Source organism: Bos indicus x Bos taurus, chromosome 21 (assembly GCF_003369695.1).
Source record: "Bos indicus x Bos taurus breed Angus x Brahman F1 hybrid chromosome 21, Bos_hybrid_MaternalHap_v2.0, whole genome shotgun sequence".
Lineage (NCBI taxonomy): Eukaryota > Metazoa > Chordata > Mammalia > Artiodactyla > Bovidae > Bos > Bos indicus x Bos taurus.
The window spans coordinates 32,826,326-32,847,293 of NC_040096.1; the positions used below are offsets into that span (position 1 = coordinate 32,826,326).

Consider the following 20,968-nt stretch of genomic DNA (forward strand, 5'->3'; position numbering starts at 1 on the left):
CTTCTCTCCTACCCCAAATCCTGACCCAGGTCCCTGGACTCCTTTTAAAGATCCTCCATTCTGCCTTTCCAGGGCTAATCCCTGCTGAGGTGTGAATGGCTGATAATGGCTTAAGGTGTGAGCTGCTAATGGGGGGAACTTGGTCTTCCCTGGCCAGTCTAATCCTGCAGGGCTCTGCTGAGAGCCAAGGGAGGGCAAGGGTTGCCTCCCGGCACAGGGGGGTGGGGACACAGGAAACTCTGAGAGGAGGGGTGAGCACCCAGGCTGAGTTCTGGCAGGAGAAATCGGGACGACTGAGGCTGGCGGGCAGGCAGCTGAACCTCAGCTGTGCATCCGTCCATCTGTCTCCTCTGGGGCTGGTCAGCCCACCCTTTCCCTCTCCCTCTCCTCTTTCAGCTGCCACCCCCCTGGGAGAGAAAAATCAACCTGAAAGAAAATTGAGGTCATGTCCTTTGTCATGTGTAATTCTTTATTTTCCTCTAGCTCTTGGTTCCAGCAGAGTTGCTGGGCTCCCAGGATGTGTGTGTGTGTGTGTGTGTGTGCGTGTGTGTGTGTGTGTATGTGTGTGTGCGTGTGCGTGTGTGTGTGTGTGCGCGCGTGTGCAGGCACCTGGGTGGCCTGTGTGGGTGTCTGGGCCTGTAGTCTCTCCTCCCGCCACTGCCACCAGCCCCATCTCCCAGGTACGCTCCCAAAGTTGCTCACCTGGCCTCTCAGCCACGGCTGGGCTGGAGGGTGCTGCCTGGACACAGTGTGGCTGCCCGCCCATTTGCTAGGGCAGCTGCCCCTGTACGGCCCTGGGCAAACACTGTGCCACCTAAGGGAGGGACGCTCCTGCCCACCCCATCGCCTACCCCTCCAAGCACAGCTGGTCTCGAGAGCTGCCAACCTTCCGGCCAGCTCGCAACCCCAGGCCATTTGTGGGATAAATTATGAATTTTAATTGTCAGAGCATCTTAGTGTTTAAAGGCTTCTATATATAGGCTTTGCCATCCTGGAGCTGCTGGCTGGGTGGGGAGGAGCCAGGGTGAGGCAGGGCCACTTCTGGGTGGGCAAACGGTCCTGGGCTCACAGGTCCCTAGCCGGGTCTCTGGCCAGGGCACCCTGCCCTACCGTGTGGTCTTGGGTGAGTCCTGGACCACTCTGGACTCTGCCTGTCCTTCCACAGGGTTGTTCCGAGGTGAGAGAGCTGGCCTGGGGGAGGCAGGAGGGAACCACTGACTCTGGGAAGCATCCGTGTTGTCTGCTGCGGGCCTGCCTGAGTGGACAGCACTCCCGGTTGGCCCGGTGCTACCCCAGAATTGAGGAGGGGCAGGCAAGCACCCATGTGGCAGCCTGATGGGGCTCAAGGAAAGTGCAGGTCATTCACCCCCAAACCTCCCTTCCCATCTCTCTCCAGGCCTGGATGCCCACTCAGACCTTCAGGGACAGGAAGGTGCCCCTGAAGGACTTGGGCCCCCTCTACCACCCAGGCCAGGGGCCCCTTGGGAGGTGCTTAGCAGACACACCTGCCTCACCTCCCCTCAACGCCGCCCTCCTCCTCCAAGCCGGCTTTGTGGGGCACCCAGGGCCCTCTCCCAGTGCTCCAGTCTTGGAGGCTCATCTACCTTGGGAACTTCTCAGGCTGGCGCATTTCAGGCATTGGAGGTCTGAAAATCAGCCAGTCCCTCCCTGGGAGGGTCACCAGCCTTGGGTTTGAGAGAGTGGGCAGGTCACAGCCTGAGAAACCCAGGGTGGAGACGGGGGAGTGGAGGGAAGTGGTGGATCTAATTGTGGGGTCTGAGGGTCAGAGACCTCATAAAAATGATGATGATGATGATGATGACGACTAGAAAAACCCTAGGAGAGGGCTTTTGGTGTGCTGGGTATTATTCCACGTACTCTACCTATGAAAATTAACTTTCCCTCACCACAACCTGCTGAGGTAGGTCCCATTATTGTTCCCATTGTGCAGATGGAAAAGACAGAAGCCCAAGGAAGCTGTGTAACTCGCTCAAGGTCACAAAGAGGTTCTGTTGGTCCTGACCATTCTCATATACTGCCTCTCTCCAAATCAGGTTCAGGGCTGCTGAGCTACACAGTCGCAGGCAAGTGGCTTTATGTCTTGGGGCCCTAAACTCCTCATTTAGAAAAGGGAAGGGCAGGGGTGAAACTGCTCTCACAGGGCTGGGGGCAGAGAATTTGAGGAGAAGGAAGGGAAGAGACATTTATATGCAGCACATTAACTAAATGCTTTGCAGACTGACCCACCAACCCTCATCACATACCCTATGATGGAAGTACCATAAGCCCCATTTTACTGATGAGGAAACTGAGGCTCCAGGCCATTAATTCACCTGGCAAAGGTCTCTGAGCTTGTCTAATTCAAGAGGCATGACAACTCTAGAGACCATCACTCAAGTGAGGAAACTGAGGCCTGAGAGCATCAGTGACTTACAGCACCTCGCGGTTGGGATTAGGGAAGAGGCCCGGCCTCCTAACAGCGGCCACCTTCTCTCCCCAACACCTTAGCCTCTCCATTCACGGTGTGGCCGTCAGGGACATTTGAAGGTTTTCGTTTATTCTGCCCTGGAAAAGACTTAAAAACCACCCCCTAATACATCACAAACCAAGGTCCAGTGAGGTATTTATAACATGGGACAGGCAAACTATAAATAAAAACCCTTGCCTTGTCTTGGCACTGACTGTTCAAAGCCCTCTCTGTTCAACTGAATCTTGGCCAACCTCTTGCCAAAGTCTATTTTCCCAACCCAGTATATATACTAATTTCAGTATCAAGTTCTGCCTAGTCACAACTGATGCCATCACCTGGCTGTGTGTTCACGAGAAGCCCAAACTTGGGAGGGCCCGGGCATCTCTGCAAATCTCTCAGGTTGCAAAGCAGAGGGTGCAAAGGGCCCAGTGCAGGCCCATAAGGCGGAGCCAAGACCCTGCATGGAGTCACAGAGGAGGCCCATTCAGTTCAGTGCATGAGCACTAGGTTACTTCAGTCATGTCTGACTCATTGTGACCCTATGGACTGTAGCCCACCAGGTTCCTCTGTCCATGGGGATTCTCCAGAAAAGAACACTGGAGTGGGTTGCCATGCCCTCGTCCAGGGGATCTTCCCAATCCAGAAATCGAACCCCTGTCTCCTGTGGCTTCTGCATCGCAGGCAGATTCTCTACCTCTGAGCCACCAGGGAAGCCCCATTCAGCTCAGTACAACGAATCAAATGGAAGATCAGAAGGCTCAGCCTGGAAGATGTGCCTCGAGAGATAATGAGTGAGCAGACTGTCATGAGAGGTATGCAAGCAGAGACTGTGGACCAGAGACACTGTAGAAGTCTTCTCTGCTGGGCCCACACTTCAGCAGCCCCTCTTAGCTCTGAGATACCCCCACCTTCCACCCTAGTCAAGAGAGCTGACATGGCCAGGTCCCCAGCCTCATCTGCAGCCCCATGCTGGACCAGACAGAGGGAGCCTGCTGCCCAGGCCCCCACCCACTCCACTCCCAGAGCCATGAGCAGGTTCCCTGCAGAGGGAAGCAGAGGAGGTGGTAGAGAGAGATTAATTCCCCGAAATGGGAAAAAATAGAAAAACACACACACACCACACACCCTAATAACATGTAATAAGAGGTTGGAGATGAGGAACAATGCCCTGGTAATGTCACCCTGGCGGCAATCAATTTGGGTGTCACATGAAATAGGCATAATTATTCCGCCAGCCCCATCGCTCGTCTCTAACCAGCTCCAGGGGCCCGGGCCCAGGCGGGGAAAGCGGTGCGGAATCAATTGTTGGTGCACCAGGCTGGTAGAGGGAGCCGCTCCAAATTAGCTTGCCGGCCCCGCGTGGCTCAGCCCCTGAGGGCAGGCAGGGGCTTGGGGGCCTTGCAAATGCCCAGGAGCCACCTTGTTCAGCCAGCCCTCACTTGCTCAGTGGGCAGGGGCAATCAGGGAGGACTTTCCAAGGAGGTGGGAACGGAGGAACACAGATACATGAGTTCACTCCTCGGGTCACCAAACTCTTACTGAGCACTCAGCCAGGCCAAGCCCCACACCAGGTGCCAGGGGTTTATCAGGGGGCTCTGCATTGTTAAAATGATGAAGCAAACTCTCCCTCTACCTCCCAAGCTGGGACCACCCTGCCCATCCGGTGGGTGAACACAGTGCTGCTAGGATTCCTTTGGCTCTAAATCTGCAGGGACTTGAGCGCTCCCTGTTCCTCCTTCATTCTCACCCACTGGGGAGAACTCCCTGACTGTTCTTCCCCATCCCTGAGCTTGGGGTTTGTATGGACAACATCTCAATACCTGGGAAAACTGAGGTGCACAGGGAATGACTGCTTAGTGAGCATCCATTACCCACTGGCGGTTGCCTATCTCAACCCCCATTTCATACACTAGAAACTGTGAATTTCAGAAATGCAAATCAAGGCCACAACATAAAATCATTCTACACTCATTCAGTCAGTCAAATTCAAGATGTCTGGGACGTCCCTGTAAGAAGGCCTGTGCTCTGCAACAAGAGAAGCACCAGAGTGAGAAGCCCTCGCGCCGCAACGAAGAGTAGCCCCCACTCACCACAACCAGAGAAAAGCCTGCACAAAAGCAATGAAGACCCGGCGCAGCCAAAAATAAATAAAAGATTTTTTTTAAGATGTCTGGCCATATCGAGTGTGGGTGAGTGTGGGGAATAATGGGGATACTCATCTCCTGCTGGGGGAGGCATTAATGGCCCAACCAATTTGGGAAGCGCTGTGGCACATTTCCTAGTGAAGCTGACAGTGAACACGACGTGTAGTCCAGCAATTCTGCTCCTAGCTGTGTGCCCCCAGAGATGCTCTGCATGTTGTCTCAGGGAAGGGACCAGAAAGTTCACCGTGGTATTGTTTGTAAGAGCAAAAAGGGAAACAGCCCACATGCCCGTTAATAGAAGAAGGATAATATACTGAAGAATAAATGCAAATAACAGAACATTATGCACCAGTGAAAATGAATGAACTACACCTATCATTATTTGCAACAATATAGATGAAGCTTAGGCATACAACATTGTTCTTCAATGTTTTTTCTTAAAAGCAAATTCCAGAGGATGGCACAGTTTCCTGTTCCTTTTACAGAGTTCAAAAATAACTAAAACGGAACAATTTCTCTATATTAAACTATGATTTTTAAAAGGTAAGGGAATACTAAATAGATCATTTAGGGTAGTGGTTGCCAAGGGATGAGGGAGAAGAAACACACAGTAGATGTATATTGCTATTAAAGTGCTGGTGTTCAGGTTGGGAGGAGGGTCATGATATTCATTATATTAGTAGTAGTAGTAATACTAAATATATTAACTAATTAACAGGCCATGCCTGCACCAGTGAGCAAGAGTCCCAGACCAGAGGTCAGGAAGAAGGCATTCTAGATTGAGCCCCATGCTTGTAAGCTGGGGATTTGGGGGAAAGTCATTCTGCCTCTCTGGCCCTCCATTTTTTCTTAGCTATAAAATCAAATCTCTGTACCACCTACAAGGCTAAGACAGAGAGTACATCACTGATACTAGGAGTAATAGCAGTTCTGGAGAATTTACTGTGTACTCTTCTAAATGCTTTGCACATATGAACACACAGTTTTCATAATGGCCCTCTGTTATCCTCACTTTATGGATAAGGAGGCCAAGGCCCAAAAGATTAAGTATCAATAACTTGCTCAGAGTCATAGAGGTAGGCAGTGGGAGAGCTGAGATTTGAACCCAGGCATCTGCTTCCAGGGACCAAACTCAACAGCCTCACTCACGATAAAATGACATTGAAGGAACTGAATGCACACGAGGAGAGGACTGTTGTCAGAACAGCTCTACTGGGTCCACAGAGCCCAAGGATAGTCACTCAACACAGAAACAAAGGGCAGCATGCTTCAAATGCATTTGGAAATGAACTTGCCTTCCCACACTCTTTCTACCAAAAAACAGTCCCTGGTTCTAGAATCCTGCTCTTTATGTCTCTGCCAAATCTTCTATTGCCTCAAGAGATACCCAGCCCCTCTGTCTTCCTAGAGGACCCCTGACTGCCGCAGCCCCCCAGGAACAAATCCCATCCTTCTCTGAGTACCCATGTGTACTACTGAATACCCTGCCGGGGCCTCCCCAACCCTGCCTGGGGCATCCTTGATGTCCTCCACCTCTGCCATCCACAGGCTGAAGATACTGTGTCTCCTCCAGGTGGTTTTAGCCACCAGAACCAGCTGCTCCCTGGTGCTTCCCAGAATCTTCCCTATCCTAGAGGCCAGGCAGGGGAGCCCTGGGGCTGGGTACAGGATTGCCTGGAGTGTTCAAGGCAATCCATGGGGGCCATGGGAGGGTCTAGTCCAGGGCAGAGCAGGCATCTCAACCGGGATGTGCAGAATAAATGTATGGATGAATTGGTACAATATTAGATGCAAACCAGGTACTGTGGGTGACTGGGGGAAGAGGGTCAGTGACGGGGAGCAGTCAGGGAGGCTTCCTAGAGGAGGAGCCAGGAGAAGAGAAGACCTTCTAGGTAGAAATGCTGAAGCAAGCCAGGTGATGGGGGGATATGTAAAGGGACTGTTGAGAATGGGACAGAGAGCCATCAGTAGGTAGCCATCAGGAGGCAGGAGGTCCCTGAGGAGAGCTAAACTAAGAGACCCCAGCCAGCAAAACCAAGGCTCTGGCTCTGAAACCACACACCTATGGCCTCCCTGGCCCTTCTCTAGCCCCATAGGACCCACTTCCTCAACCCCATGTCTGACACACTGCCTCACACTTCCTCGGGACCCTGTGCAAATCACTGCACTGTCTCATTTCTCAGCAGGAATGAATTTCCCCACCCTCCAGACCCTGCTCACCATTTGCTTTGGTGGCACCCAGAGAGCAGACCAGATGAACCATCACTGGTACCAGGCATCCTGTCTGGCTTTATGCTGAAAAATGACCCACCCTCACAAGACTTTTTTTTTTTTTTGGTATCCTGCTGGAATTTGGGTCTTAGGAAATAATATCTAATATAGGAAAAATGGGTACTCAGAGGCAGGGGATGGAGAAACTGATCTCTAGGATCAAAGAAGATTACTGCAAGGGTAGGGTGGTCTCTCTATTGCCCTCGGCCCACAGACTATGATGCCTTGGCCCTGAGCACCCAGCCATCCCCCCAAACCTGGCCCCTTGCACTGGGAACCCACTCTAACTCCAGGCACGGGGGAGTACTGCCGCCTTGACCAAGCCCTACCCAAAGCCCACCTTACACTTAAACTGGCAGGGAGTGGGAGAGTGGGCGGAGACAACAAGAATACCACAAGGGGACCGCCCTCGCCTTTGCTAAGCCTCCTTCCAGGAGGGGCCGCTGGGTGCTGCCCAGCGCCCCTCTCTGGGTTCCGAGGAGTTCTTGGCCTCTCCCTCCTGCCCCCTAATCCCTGCCTCCCACCTCAGGCCATGGGGAGAAGGCAGGAAGGGCAGGCAAGAGCTGTCCCAGCAGACTGGGTACTGGTGCCTTCCCAGAGGTGTGAGCACTCTGCCCCTCCTGGCCACACAAGGACAAAAGGTCTGGGAGCAGCTGACCCTCCCTTCCCGCACAGCACTCCTCGCTGGGTGTGGGGAAGCCTGGATGCCCGGGCTTATTGCTCCCTGGGCATGGGAGGCACCGGTGCTGAAGCCATCGGCACAATGACCAGCAGGGCTGAGCCGGAGCCACGGGCCAGGCAGGGCTGCGCACCCTCCGGCCCCGAGAGCACAGGAGGGCTGAGGGAGGGCCGGCTGGCAGAGAAGGGGCTTGCCCAGATGGTACTGCCCCCACCTCAGGGCTTCCTGCCCTTCCACCCTCCAAGGCAGAGCTGCTGCCAACCTCCCAGATGCCCCAACTCCCCTACCCCAACCCCAGGACCTTTGAGAACAAAGAGGAGATGCCGGTACAACCAGGGCTAGATGGAGCTGGGCTGAGACTCAGGGCAAGAGACAGGAGGGGACTGCCCACTGGGCCTGGCCCCACCCCTCTTCTACGCGGGATCCGCCTGGAGGTGCCAGGGGAGTAGGAAGCCCACAGCCCACCTTACAGAGGTGGGGAGAGAGGAGTCCCCTTCCTTCTCAGCCGGGTCCTACCTGCCACCAGCTGTGCTTCAGAATGAAAAGTGGGGCAGGGGGGAAGTGAGAAGCTGGGGCTGAAGACAAAGGGGAGGCTCCTCAATGGTTCCTGGGTCCCCCTCAACCCCAACTCCCTCTCCTCCATTCCTCTAACCCCCGGTTTCCCCTCTCCTCCCCCTCACGGGCAGGAGCTGGAAAGGGGCTGCTCCTAACCATTAGGGGAGCCAGGAGGCGCCCAGCCCCGTACCCGTGAAGAAACCTGGTCCCTGACCTGCATCCACCGGCATCCACAGGGGTGCCTGGAGCAGATTTGGGCTGCCTGGGGGTGTCTGGGGTCTATGGTAAGAGGCAGTCACCCAATGCTGAGCAGGGGGCTTACCTGCCAGGACGCCCAGTGCTCAGGATGGGAGGAGGGTCAGAGGACGAGCAGGACGGGGACCCCTCCCCAGCTCCGGGGTCCCAGCTAGCCAACCTGGAATCTGTTGCGGTGGGAGGAGCGGGAAAGCTTCATTTCTGAGGCTTCAGGGGGGCGGTCAGATCTGAGACCCCGAAGCGGGTCTGGGAGACGCCAGGGTGCCCCACAGACCCAAGAGGGCACAGCCCGGGCCGACGGCGGCCCCCAGGGGCGCTCGCCGCGGGGCTGCCTACTCGGGGCTGGGCCTCGGCCGCCGGGCTCACCTGCATTTCGGGCGCGCCGTCCGTCCGCTCGGCTCGGTCACCAATCGCATGTCTTCCTTGCCGGGCCCCAGCCCCTGCCCAGCCCCCTCCTCCGTCTCCTCCTCCTTGCCCGACACCTCCGCCCGGCAGTCCGCGCGCCCTCGCGGGGCTAGCCGTCCGTCTGTCTGCCCCACGCGGGCGGGAGCCAAGCCGGGGCCGGGCAAGGGCCCGGGAGTGGGGTGGCGGGAGGCCGCGGCCCCCGCGGGCGGAAGGGCGGGTGCGCTCAGAACGCGCGACGCGGGCTCTACGAGTCTAGTTCTGCGCCCCGGGCTGGCCTGGAGCCGCCGCCGCCGCCGCCACCTCTGCCGCTGGGGCCGGGGTCGAGGCCGGGCGCGCTCCGCAGCGGGGCCGGGGCCAGGGCTGAGGCCGGCGGGCAGCGGCCGCGCATGCTGCTAGGAGCCCCGCGTCTGGAGAGGAGCCGGAGCGGCGCGGGTGGGGACTCCGCGCGCTCCGGGACCGGGACCACGACCCGCCGCCGCCGCCGCCTGCGCTGTTGCCGGCCGCCCGCTCCGGCTCCCGCGCCGGCTCCCGCCCGGGCTCCGCGCTCTGCCGCGGCGCGGGGAGGGAGCGCGAGCAGCGAGGAGCGAGCCAGGGAGGGAGGAGGGACCGAGGGAGGGAGAGAGTGAGCGGCGGGAGCCGGGCGGGGGAGGAGAAGGCGCGGCCGCAAAACCTAGGGAGGGGGGAGGTAAGGTGGGGAGCTCGGCTCCTTTCAGAGAAGGGGGCGGAGAGCGAGGAGCGCCCCGACCACCGCCCTGCTTGGATGGGGCAGCGAAACTGGCAAGGGGGAGCGAGCTAGGGACGCGTCAGCCTTGGGCTGGGGGACGGGGGTTGGGGGGGGGGGAGTTGCGGAGGCGGGCAGCGTCCCCGTGCTCCAGCCCAGCATACGGCCGCGCCCCTCACGGTCCAGGCCAGCGGGCCCCGGGGAGTCCCATCTGTGGTCCTCTTGGGTATGTGTGCGCACCCTCGCGTGTGGCTACTTGCGTGTACTTGGGAGCGCGTGAGTGTGTTCACACGTGTTCACTGGGGTCATTGCACACTGCCATGGGGAACCGACACACGCACGTGAACCCGCAAGGTTCCCCCAGACCAGGGTTGTTTGGAGGACGGCGTGGGAAGGATCAGGCCAGGAGCCTCAGTCCTGCCTGCGCCTTGTCCCCTCTTCTCGGAATTGTCTGCGCATCCCCGGAGAACCTACATCCTGGCGGCCGGGAAGCTCTGGGAGACCCGGGAGAAGGCGCTCTAGCCCCGCGGCTCTACGAGGAGCTAGGTCTCGCGCCCTCTTTTGCAGCCTGGGTCCCCGCCCAGCCTGTCTTCCTGTCCAGCAGAGGGCAGCAGACCGCTGGGCCGCGGGCACTGCACCCAAAGACCAGCAGAGGGCAACGCCGAGCCTCAGGCTTGTCTTGGCTGTTCCCCGTACTGCTCCCCAAAGGTCCAGGGGATCCTGAGTTGAGGCGCATTCTCGAATAGGCCCAAGGAATGGGACCACTCCTCAAAGATCCAGGTCCTCCTCGACCGGCAGATACAGAGAATCGGCTGGTGGAAGTGTCTAGGGAAAGCCTGTAGAGTGGGCTACGACCCTTGGGACCTCACCTCCTTCCCCATAGATCCTGACATTCACTGCAATTACCTGTCTAGCACGGTAGGGCCACCAGTGTCCCCCTACTCCCAGCACCATCTTGCTTCTCCACTGTTCAGCCTCACACACAGCCCAGAGAGTTGCACAGACCTGTTCTAGCTAAACAGAGTTTGGGTCCTTCTCAGGCTCACGGCCACACCACAGCTCTGCAGTCCTGTCTGCAGAACGATCTGCTGTATTCCGTGTCCATCCAAATCCTAAGCCTAGCTGAAGCCCCTCCTAGCAAGTGAGGACGCTGTGCTGTGCACTCTGCATTCATCCTCCAACAACCCTGGGAGGAGGCGCTGTGGTTCCCCCTGTGACATAAAGAAGGAAACCCAGGCTCAGAGAGGTTCTGTCATTTCCGTGCGGACGAACAGCTAGTAAAGCCCGGAAAGGGAATCTGAATCGCCTTCCGGGGCTCCGAGTAAACCAGCAGGGGGCAGGCTCGGCAGAGGGACCTACAAAAGGCGGGAGGGGAAGAGAGGAAGCGACACATGAGTCGCCGCCTTCCCTTCAACAGCCCAGCAGGCGACTCCCCGGCCCCTCGACTCTGTGCCGCCTGGACCCCTGTCCCAGGCTCCCCAGCTCCCCCACCTCGGCTGTTTGTGAGTTACCCGCGAGCTCCCGCCTCCCGCGCCGCCTCCTCCCACAAGCCCGACAGGAATAGACGCGCTCTAGCTCCTGCGTAAAGGCTCTGCCAGGCACCCGGCGGGCGCTCAGACCCGCTGCGGGGCGGGGGCGGGGGCGGGGGCTATTCCTGGTGCGGCGACTGACGCAGACACCGCGCGGCCAAGGCTTCTATCCGCCCCCGACTCACCTGCTCCCCGCCTCAGTGATCTCGACGGGGAAATGGGGGAGAGCCCACCGCTCCCGCCCCACCCCGCAGGTACTGGCTGAGAAAGTTGGTGTCCTGGGATGAGGTCTTCTGGGGCCCACAATTGTCCCTCTAAACCTTGGAGGCAGCAGGGACGAAGAAAGTGCTGTATATCTCGGAGAAACTGCCCCCAGAGTCTTAGTTCTCCACGTGAACAGTATCCAAGCCTTTTACCCCTCCGTTTCGCTCAAAGAACTGACCCCTCCCAGCAGTCCTTATCTTATTTCACCAGTGGAAATGATGAGGAAGGGGAGGCTCTGGGGGGAAGTATTTAGAAAAAGACATTTTTGAAGGTCTAGCCTGGACCTGGTGAGAGTACACACCCCTGGCTTTGTCACCAGAGACCCTATGGGGTAGGGGGACTGTCACTGGGAACAGGTATCTTTCCGCTCCTATCTCGTGGGGTGATCCCCAACACAGTCCTCTTAAGGACCAAGACCAGGAAGAATGTGGATTAGGAAGGCCCAGAGACCATGCCCTGTAGCTTTAGCTGAACAGTGTTCACCCGCACCTCCAAGCCTTGGTCCTTACTGGCCCACCTGCTTGGCATGCCCTATCCCTGGTTCCCACCTGCATTGCAAGACCACACTAAGACCATTTGCTTCTATTCCTCTCCTCCTCTGGCTGAAATGCCCTTAGAGGCATGAGTCCAGTCTCCTCCCTCTCTGTCCTCAGACTAGGAGCTCCCAAGAGCAGGCCTGAGACAGCATATCTTACGGGTGGGCACACAGCAGATCTCAGCTTCGGGGTGAAAACTTGGCAAGTCCAAGTCACGCAGGAATTGATGGCTGGAAGGGGTCAGCCTGCTGATGCCTGAGTGCTCCCAGCAAAGTGGAGAAGCTGGGGATTTGTCAGGGGACTCAGGAGGAGGGGCAGGGCCTCTAACATTTATAGAGCTCCTACTGTGACCCAGGGTCTGCTGTACTTTATCTCACTTCAAGATGGAGATTGCTATCCCCATTGTACAGATGAAAAAACAGGCTCTGGGAGGGCTGGTCACTTGACCAGGTTTATTCTGTATAAGAAGTAGAGCTGGGCTTTGAAGCTTTGTGTGTGTGATGTCAGAGCACAAGCTCTGCTCTCCCCACTCTGGGAAGCTGAGCAGACAGGACCTAGTCCCCCGTGGCACAGGCAGGAATGGGTGGCACATATTGGTCTGCCAGCACGCCTGCTTTGTGCTGGTCCTGCCCACTTGCATCCCAGCAGCTCTCAGGGTTTTACGATGATGATTATTTCTGAAGGCACTTGAAATTAATGACAGCTCTAAAATGGCTGGGACAGTGGAGTCATTGCTGAGACCTCTAATTAGTAAGAAAAACGGAGGAGACCAGGAGCTGGGGAGGCAGGTGGGGGCTGGGCAAGTGGCACTGGGCATGAAGCAGGGCTGGGGAAGTGGTTTGGAGCCAACTCCTAGCCGGAGGTCCCTGTGGAGCAGGTGGACACTGTATCCCATTTGAGGCCACAAATTTGATTCTGAGCACTCATTCATTTGCTGTGTCACCTTGGAGGGAGTCATCGCCCTCTCTGGGTGCACGTCTCCCCAATTACGCAATAAGGAGTTGACCTGGGGGGGTCTCTAAGTTTGAGGGGTTCTATGGGAAGAGTGGAATGAAGCTGTAAGAGGGGGCTCCTTGAAAGACGACCCTGAGTCCCTGGAAGGCTGAAGCCCAGAAGGTAGGGGGCCCTGTAGCCTCCAGGAGCCACCTAGAAAGCCTTCCATGTTGGGATTGCCGAGGCTGCTGGTGTAATGAAGTCCTGAAGACTCAGGCTGGAGAGAAGTGGATCAGGAAATGGCAGAAAATCCATAGGTCAGAGTCCTGTGCTGGAGCAGCTATGGAGGGGGTGAGGGATGGGGTGACACCTGAGGGGGCTGGCAGGAAAGTTCTCTTTAGGAGGTAGGCCCGGAGCTGGGACCAGGGCTAAGACCTTCCTGCTCTCTCTTCAGCCCTTCCCTAAGAGCCAGAAGGGACTCGGGGACTCCAGGGTCCCACCTAGACATGTAACAGAAGATCTGGCTGAGGTACCTAAAAGGGAAAGGACTTACTCAAGGTCACTTGTCCAGGTGCGCCCTAGCTCTCTGTCCTGCCTGGGGCAGCTGGCACGCAGGGAACTTATTTATACAGTGGCTGGCTCTGTTGGATGAGGAGATGTGCTGGCTGACACAGAGGGACACCCACCGTGGGTAGAGGCTGAGGCCAAGACTCCAAGGGCAGGAATGTGAAACGCCCACCCTCCCTTCCTTGGGGCATCCTCTTATTTATCATTAACAGCTTTCCTAGATCCTTAGACCTGAGACCATTTCCTTGAATCCTTTCACCCACTCCCCTTCCAAGGCAGGGCACTATGTGGCCCCCTCCTTCCAGAAGCCTGCTCTGAGCCCCTCTGTCTCCTTCTCTGAGCTGGCCTTTGTATCCTTGGGCACCTCTCTAAGCCTCAGTCCCTCCTCTGTAAGACTGGGCGGATCAGTAGGACCATTTCATGGGCTGGTGTGAGGATCTCATGACAATACGCAGATACCCAAATCCGCAGACGTCCAAGTCCCTTACAGCTGGCCTTCTGAGTCTGTGGATGCAACCTGTGGATACGGAGGACTGAATGCACACCCTGTACTTGCCGCTGGGCCTGGCACTCAGTAGGTGGTTGATAAACTTAGGTACTTTTGATAGTTATTATACATACTGTTATGGCTGTGCTTTGCCTCCTGACCCTGCAGCACGTCCTCTGTAAAGACAGGGGCCTACCTTCCTCCTGACCCTTCAGCCCATCCTCTGTAAAGACTGGTCCACCCTAAGGTTCCTTTCACATTCCCATCAGGAGAAGCCTGGGCCGAGTTCCTTATTCTCCGAGAATCAGGAACACCCTGAAAGCAGAGATTGATCTTGTGTCTCCTCCAGTTTCCTCAGAGAGCCTGAAGCCCGGATTCCAGAGAGTCTGGGGTGTGCAAATTACACTCAACTGAAATCCATTCATCAGGAAGAAGCCATGGGTTCCTCTGGAGAAGGGGGCCAAGGCATGGAGCGGGGTGGGCATGGATACTCTTGAATCCCCAATTCTCACCTCCCCTCATCTCAGGGGCCTCCATAACCCACGCCTCCTTTGGAAATATTCCAGCATCGGTGACATTCACTTATCTAGAAACAATGTGGGCAGCAGCCTCCACTAGTTGGAATTGCACTGAGAATTGGGGGAGGCCAAAGTCTCCTGGGGAGCCCACAGCAGCCCACGGCAGGAGCCCACGGCAGGGATGAGATCCTGGGACTGCCCCTCCTCAGTCTGCTGAGCTTGGCGCCTGGCTGCTGCATCCATAATGACTGAGATGCAGGAAATCTGTCTGAGGCCAGTCGGTGAAGGGGCTCGTCAGTCCACCCTGAAGTCCCTCCAGGGGAATAACTCATGTTCCTGACCTTGAAGTTAGCTCTCCTTGAGAACACAGGGAAGCCATGCACTCCATTAAACACACACACACAAACACACACACACGATATCCAAATGATTAAATTGAGAGCAAAAACAAAAAGCAAATATAAAAAGTAGTTTGTATAAAGGGGCACTCCCTGGCTCTTTGGGAATCTAGGCTCTAGGCTTGGCAGAGCGACTTCTCCCAAGAGCCTGGGCTTGGCTGTCCCCACGGATCATGTCAGGGGGAACTCGAGCTAATGTGTGTAAACAGACAGCACTATTAGCAAATCCATTTATTAAGCACTTGTCTTGAGTTCTGTTGTGCAGGAGACTTGTTTATTAACTTAAGTCGGAACCTGTTATTAACTTAAGCCAAAGGCAGCATGGCAGCTCGGAAGACATCCAGCCCCAGAGCCAGGCAGCCTTGAGTTCTGGTCCTGGCTCTGTCTCTAATCGCTGTGTGATCCTGGGCAAGTCACTTTGCTTCTCTGAGCTTCAGCTGCCCTGTGATAGGCAGCTCCTAATGTCCCCCAATGGTCCCTGTATTCTGGTATTCCCCAGTCCTTGTGCAGTCTCCTCCCCTTGATTGTGGGCTGGACTAACTGACCCACTTCTAGTGAACAGAATATGGCCGAAGGGATGGGATGTCACTTCTGAGATTAGGTTACAGAAAGACTGTGGCTTCCATCTTGGGTACCCTCTGTCCATCACTTGCTTATTCACTATGAAAAAGGCCAGCTGCCATGTTATAGCTGTCCTGCTGAGAAGTGTAAATGGAATGAAACTGATGTCTCTAACCTAACACTCCAGGAGGGCCTGAGACTTGCCAATAGCCACACAAGTAAGCTTGAAAGCAGACCCTCCCCAAGTCCAACCTTGAGATGACTGATGCTCTGGTGGACATTGTATCCTTGTGAGAGATTGTATCCTTGTGAGAGACCTTGAGCCAGAGGTACCCAACTAAGGCTCACCTGGATTCTTGACCTACAGAAACTGTGAGAAAATAAATTATTTGTTGTTTTAAACCTCTGTGTTTTGGAATGATTTGTTATGCAGCAAGTGGAGATAACTAATACATGCTTCATCTGTCAAGTGGGCATACAAATTCCTTCCTCCCCATATGGCTGGGGGCATTGAGATAATGCAGGAAAAGTGCCTGCTGCCAATCGAGGTGAAGGATGACACAGCAACCAGGTGGTTATCTAATACAGTTGAGGAGACGCACGTTCTGTGACCCAACAATCCCCTCCTGGGTATACAGCCTGGAGAAGCACTTCACAGAAGACAAGCACAAGAATGATCCTAAGGGCAGTGTTTGTAATAGTGAAGAATCGGGAATCTCCTGAAGGCCCATTACAGGTAGCGGGCATGAACAGAGTGTGGTATACCATGAGTGGAATACTATGCAGCGTTCAAAGTGGACAAGCTAGAGCCACGCGTGTCAGTGTGGGTACGCTCACAAACACAATGTTGAGGAAAGAAATCAAAGATGGTACCACTTATAGAAGGTTTAAAAACAAGCCCCAAACCCTGTAAGTGATGTATGGATATCTCTATATATTTTTAAAAGCATAAACACACACATAAGGATGATCAAGTCTGACTCCAGGGGAGTGTTACCTCCAGGGAGGAAGGCAAGGGAGGTGTAGAGTTGGCCTGAACCCCATACTGACCACTTACCATGAGCACAGTGGATCTAAGTCACTCACTGAATCCTTTCCACAACCCCATGGGGTCCATTCTATTATTCTGTCATCTTACAGAGGGGAACACTGAGGCACAAGGTCCTCAGGGAGATTTTCCTGGAGTCCAGTGGGACACCAGGACTTGGTTCCTCACTTTGTCACTAAACGGAGGGAGGCCACATTACCTCTCAGGCCTCAGTCTGTTCTGTAGCTTGGGAGAGACTTGCCCTCTGCCTCCCCCTTCCTAGGTGTGGATTGAGATGTTGGGAAAGTCTTGATTAGTCAATCTGAAATATTTGCAGAAGCCCCCATGAACCAAGTCTGGGGCTGGCTAGGAGAGACTAAAAACAAGGAGGTGTGGATAAGAGGGGGCTTCCCAGGTGGCACAGTGGTAAAGAAGCCACCTGCCAATGCAGGAGATGCAGGTTCAATCCCTGGGTCAGGAAGATTCCCTGGAGTAGGAAATGGCAACCCACTCCAGTATCCTTGCCTGGAAAATTCCATAAGCAGAGGCCCCCTAGCAGACCACAGTCCATGGAGTTGCAAAGAGTCGGATGTGACTAAGCACACATGTATGCACATGGACAAAAGGAGGTGTGAAGAATATGGTTCCATTCAACACAATTCAGTTCCGTTCAACTTTGCACAGACTTCATTCACAGACAATTGTTGAAGTTAAGGAATATTGCTTGAACACCTACAATATGCTGGGCCCTATATTAGGTGCTTTCCTAAATTAGCTCATGCAAGCCTCAACCACAACCCAGGAAGGTAGGAACTATCATCCCCATATAATCAAGGGGGTGAGCAACTTCCCCAGACCACACAGTAGAACTGGGATTATCAGGATTTGTCCTCCCTCCACCCTTGACCTGCCCTCTGTTTGGTGTTAGGGGCATAGATGGGAAGGGTCCAGGCCTCATTGCCCTCTGGGGATCCTGGCCACGACCAGGAAGGTCTGGAGGAGTTGGGAGGAGAGAGAGATGTGTGTGGCTGGGGCAATCAGGACAGGTTTCCTGGAGGAGAGGGAGGGACAGTTGCTTCAATGGGCTCATTAATGGTGAAACAGGTGAAGGCATTCATCCGTCCATTCTCCCATTCATATCCTCAGTTAATGCTACAGCTTTCTCTGTGCACCAGAGCCCATGATCTCCTGCACAGGACAGCACAGCGCCATCTAGACTGAGGTGAGGGACGCATGGGGTGTCGTGCACACACAGAGCAGGGGCTAGGGAGGCGGGATAGATAACCAGGAGGTGGTGATAGCTGAGCTGAATTCCAAAACGTAAGGGGTCAACCGGCAGACAGAAGGTGGGGGATGGGACTCCAACAGAGAACACCAGGGGCAAAGGCAGGGCCCTGGGGCAGTGGGGACAGACAGCCGACCCCATGGAAGCCAACAATGACCAAGGCGGTTCCAGCTCAGCTGAGAAGGGGCTGGGGGGCTGAGGCCGCCACCATCTCTCTACCAGGTAGGGACAGTGTCCGCGTGCTGGGTTCTCTAACCAGCTGGGTCCCCAAGCCAGCTCAGCCCTATTGGGCAGGCAGGGCCCCTCTCCAGAGGGATTAAGAGCAGGCGAGTACGAACCATAACGGTGCATGTAATTATGTGCAAAAATGAAGGAGAGCGTCTTAATAATTGATGGTGGGAGAGAGTAAATATCAGCAGAGGAACCCGGCTGTATCGCCACCCCGTCCCGTCTGGCTGGGACCCAGGGCAGCGCCTGGCCGCTAATATGCCCATAAATTATTGAAGTTATAAAGAAGAAAGCAGGTGTCATGTCGCACCCATAACAGCTTGTTAGCTAAGACTAACGAAGGGGCAGCCTGCCGCTTGGCATCGTGTGGGCTCCCCCAATGGCCTCCCTGATTGCAGAGGGAAGATGGATGACGGTGGGTGTGGAGAGAGAGGAGGAGAGACTGGCCGCCCCCTCCCTGCCCCCATCCAGCATCCTGACCCACTGTGGAGTCAGGTGGTCCTGGGAAAGAGAGGAGGCCCACAGACGTAAAGAGCCCCAAACGGGCTGTGAACTCCCCTCACTGCAATGTACAAGCAGAGGCTGGACCAAATGTCCAGAGGGCACAGAGGAGCCAGAACTCTGAGGTCCTGCACAGTCTGACACACTGAGGCTGACTGGGGTTACTGGGAAGAACCGGATGCTAGGGCCAGACACGCAGGGTGCACATCACAGGAGAGCCACCTGCTGGCTGTGTGACCTCGGACAAGTCACCCACCCTCTCTGGGCCACTTCCCATTCACACTACCTGGGTCTAGCCACGCCTGTCTTGGAGGATTGTGAGGAGGATCCTAGGAGCATATGTATGTGATACTCTGGGTGTGCATAGGAGCCCCCTCTACCTCCCTCGTCCACCCCCACCCTCACAGGGGCTTCTAATTAGATCAGGCCTAATGAGGCTTCCCTCTGCCAGGCTCTGTTTATGCTTCATTTAAGGCCTGCAGGACATTAGGAGGAAGAGAGAGACAGCTGAGGAGGGGAAAGGAGTCCAGCTGCCAGGGCTTGGCCACCCCAGGCTCCACCACACACAGGGCATCCCCGCCCCAGGGAACAGAGGAAGAAGATGGGGGATACTCTGGAGCCAGAGAGAGAGACCTCGGGGTGGAGAGGGGAGTGGGAGGGTAGGAGGGAGGTTGGGAAGGCAAGCATTTTGGCTCCTGGATGATAAAGAGCTTGAACCTCACTGTCTCTCAGGCTGGGAGACCTGTGGTCTCTAGAATGCTTTCCTCCAGGGGGTGCAGCCAGTCAGCCTGAGTGGGGCACTTGGGTACCCATGTTGTGGTCAGCTCTGCGAAGGGCCACACAAGACAAGAGGGCCTCCTTCCTGGGCCTAGGGAGGGTGCCCAGGAGAGGCAGCCAGATCCCCCTCCATAACCTGCATGAGACCACACAGGGAGCTAAGGGCAGGCCTGACACCTGGGCTTGGCTTCCAGCAGCAGAAATACCCCCAGGAAAGCATTCCTTCTGTCTGTGGTTTCCTTCTTCTGGGGGAAAGAAAGGAATCCTGATAGTTTCTATCAGTTATGCTTTGGGCTGGGCCTCTCCTCCAGGGGTCCCCTCTGCACCCCTTATCTGGTGCAGGACTGCTCTGTCCCACCATGGCCTTCTTTGCAGATGCATAGAGGCATCATCACTGCCCAAGGTCACACAGCAAGTCAATACTGATGCCTAGAGCCAGGCCCTCCTGCCTCTTCCCACACCTGCTGGGCTCAGCCCTGGAGGAAGTGGGAGGCTTGAACTGTCACACTGGCTGCTGGGCACTGTGCTGTGACTGTTGGGATGTGAACACTCTGACAGCCATTGTGGTGTGGGGTTCCCAGGAGCACTCCTCCTGCCTGAGGACTCCCAGCCCCAGGCACCTGCTTATCTACCTACCACCTGCCCAGTGGGATGACAGCCAGTTGGCCTGGACAGAGAGGAATGGAGACATTTTGGAGGGACGGCTCTTGGGGCTGGGTGCTCACTCAGAACCTAAGGACACCTCTCCCTACCCCTGCCAGGAGAGGGAACATCTTTTGCCCAGGATCACAAAAGTCAGATGTGGGGGAGCTGGAACATGTCTATCTGGTTTCAAAGTCTGCACCAAACTAAAAAGGCAGAGCATATAGAAGGTGCATAGAGTGGTTACAGGCTGGTGTGCACTTTTGGGGGGGGTGGGTTGATCAGGTCAGCCCCTCATGGCTCCTGGAGATCCACACTGGTCCCTCCTTGACCGCTAGAGGGTCTGTCGCTCTATCTCTGTCTCTCTCTCCATCTCTCTGGCTTACTCTCCTTCTCTCAGAGGGTCAGGGAGAGAAAGGCAGGCCAGACTCCTGGGCCAGTGACAGGTGGACCTGACCATGCCCCCTGGATGGCGCTGGGAGCTGAGGAGTGGAGAGTAGGGAGGTTGCCTGGTCTGGATCGGTGGGGGAGAATAGGGCTGTCCAGGGGGTCAGGGGAAACACAGGGCCCTGGGGGTAGGACTGAGGGCTGGGCAACCCTTGAAGGTGAGAAGGACCCTCTCTCCTCCCTTAGCTAGGTCAGACCTTGATAAGGACTGCTGGACTATCAGCAATCGTCAGGTTACACGGAGGGGAAGAGAGGCTCGTTGCGGAAGGCTGGAGGGTGGACACATAGGGAGGACAGGAGCCTCAGGTCCATGGCACCTCCTCGGGTCTCTCCTGGTGACGTGAGCTGCACCCCCTTTCCTGCCATTCTTGAGTGTGCTGTCCACCAGTCATAGCACTGACGTCAGGGAGGCTGGGCCCCTGGGAGGATGCACCCCAAGCTCCATGGTTGAGTGTTTCCATCCCAAGAGGAGCCACAGCTCTGGCCCAGAGGCAGCTAGGACCAGAGGAAGATCACAGGCAGGGATGTGAGAAACCCAGGCATCCTTTCTGAGAGTCTGGACCACCCACGGCAAGACCCCTGGGCCTTTTGCCCTCTTGTCTCCTCTCCCTCTAGTATGAGATTGGGCAAGGGGATGATGTATCTGCAAACAGGGATATGGGTGAGTGTGATGAGTGGGATAACCTTCTGGAACAAGGAGCCCTCTGGGCAGAGCACTTAGGCAAGTCCTTTCACCTGCTCCAAAGTATTGTGAGGATTTAATGACAT

At 55.7% G+C, this 20,968-nt stretch overlaps 1 protein-coding gene across 3 annotated transcripts in view; it reads right to left on the reverse strand.

The window, feature by feature from the left end:
• LINGO1 (leucine rich repeat and Ig domain containing 1) overlaps positions 1-20,968 on the reverse strand; it is a 220,314-nt gene that overhangs the window by 9,743 nt on the left and 189,603 nt on the right. The window contains exon 1 of one of the 3 annotated variants that reach the window (XM_027521277.1): positions 8,741-9,280. The exons of 1 other annotated variant lie outside the window; for it this stretch is intronic. In XM_027521277.1, the coding sequence (XP_027377078.1) occupies positions 8,741-8,746 (6 nt within the window). In that variant the 5' untranslated portion in view covers positions 8,747-9,280. Of the gene's footprint in view, positions 1-8,441; positions 8,542-8,740; positions 9,281-20,968 lie in introns of those variants that run through there. One more of the 3 variants, XM_027521279.1, reaches the window with a different exon arrangement.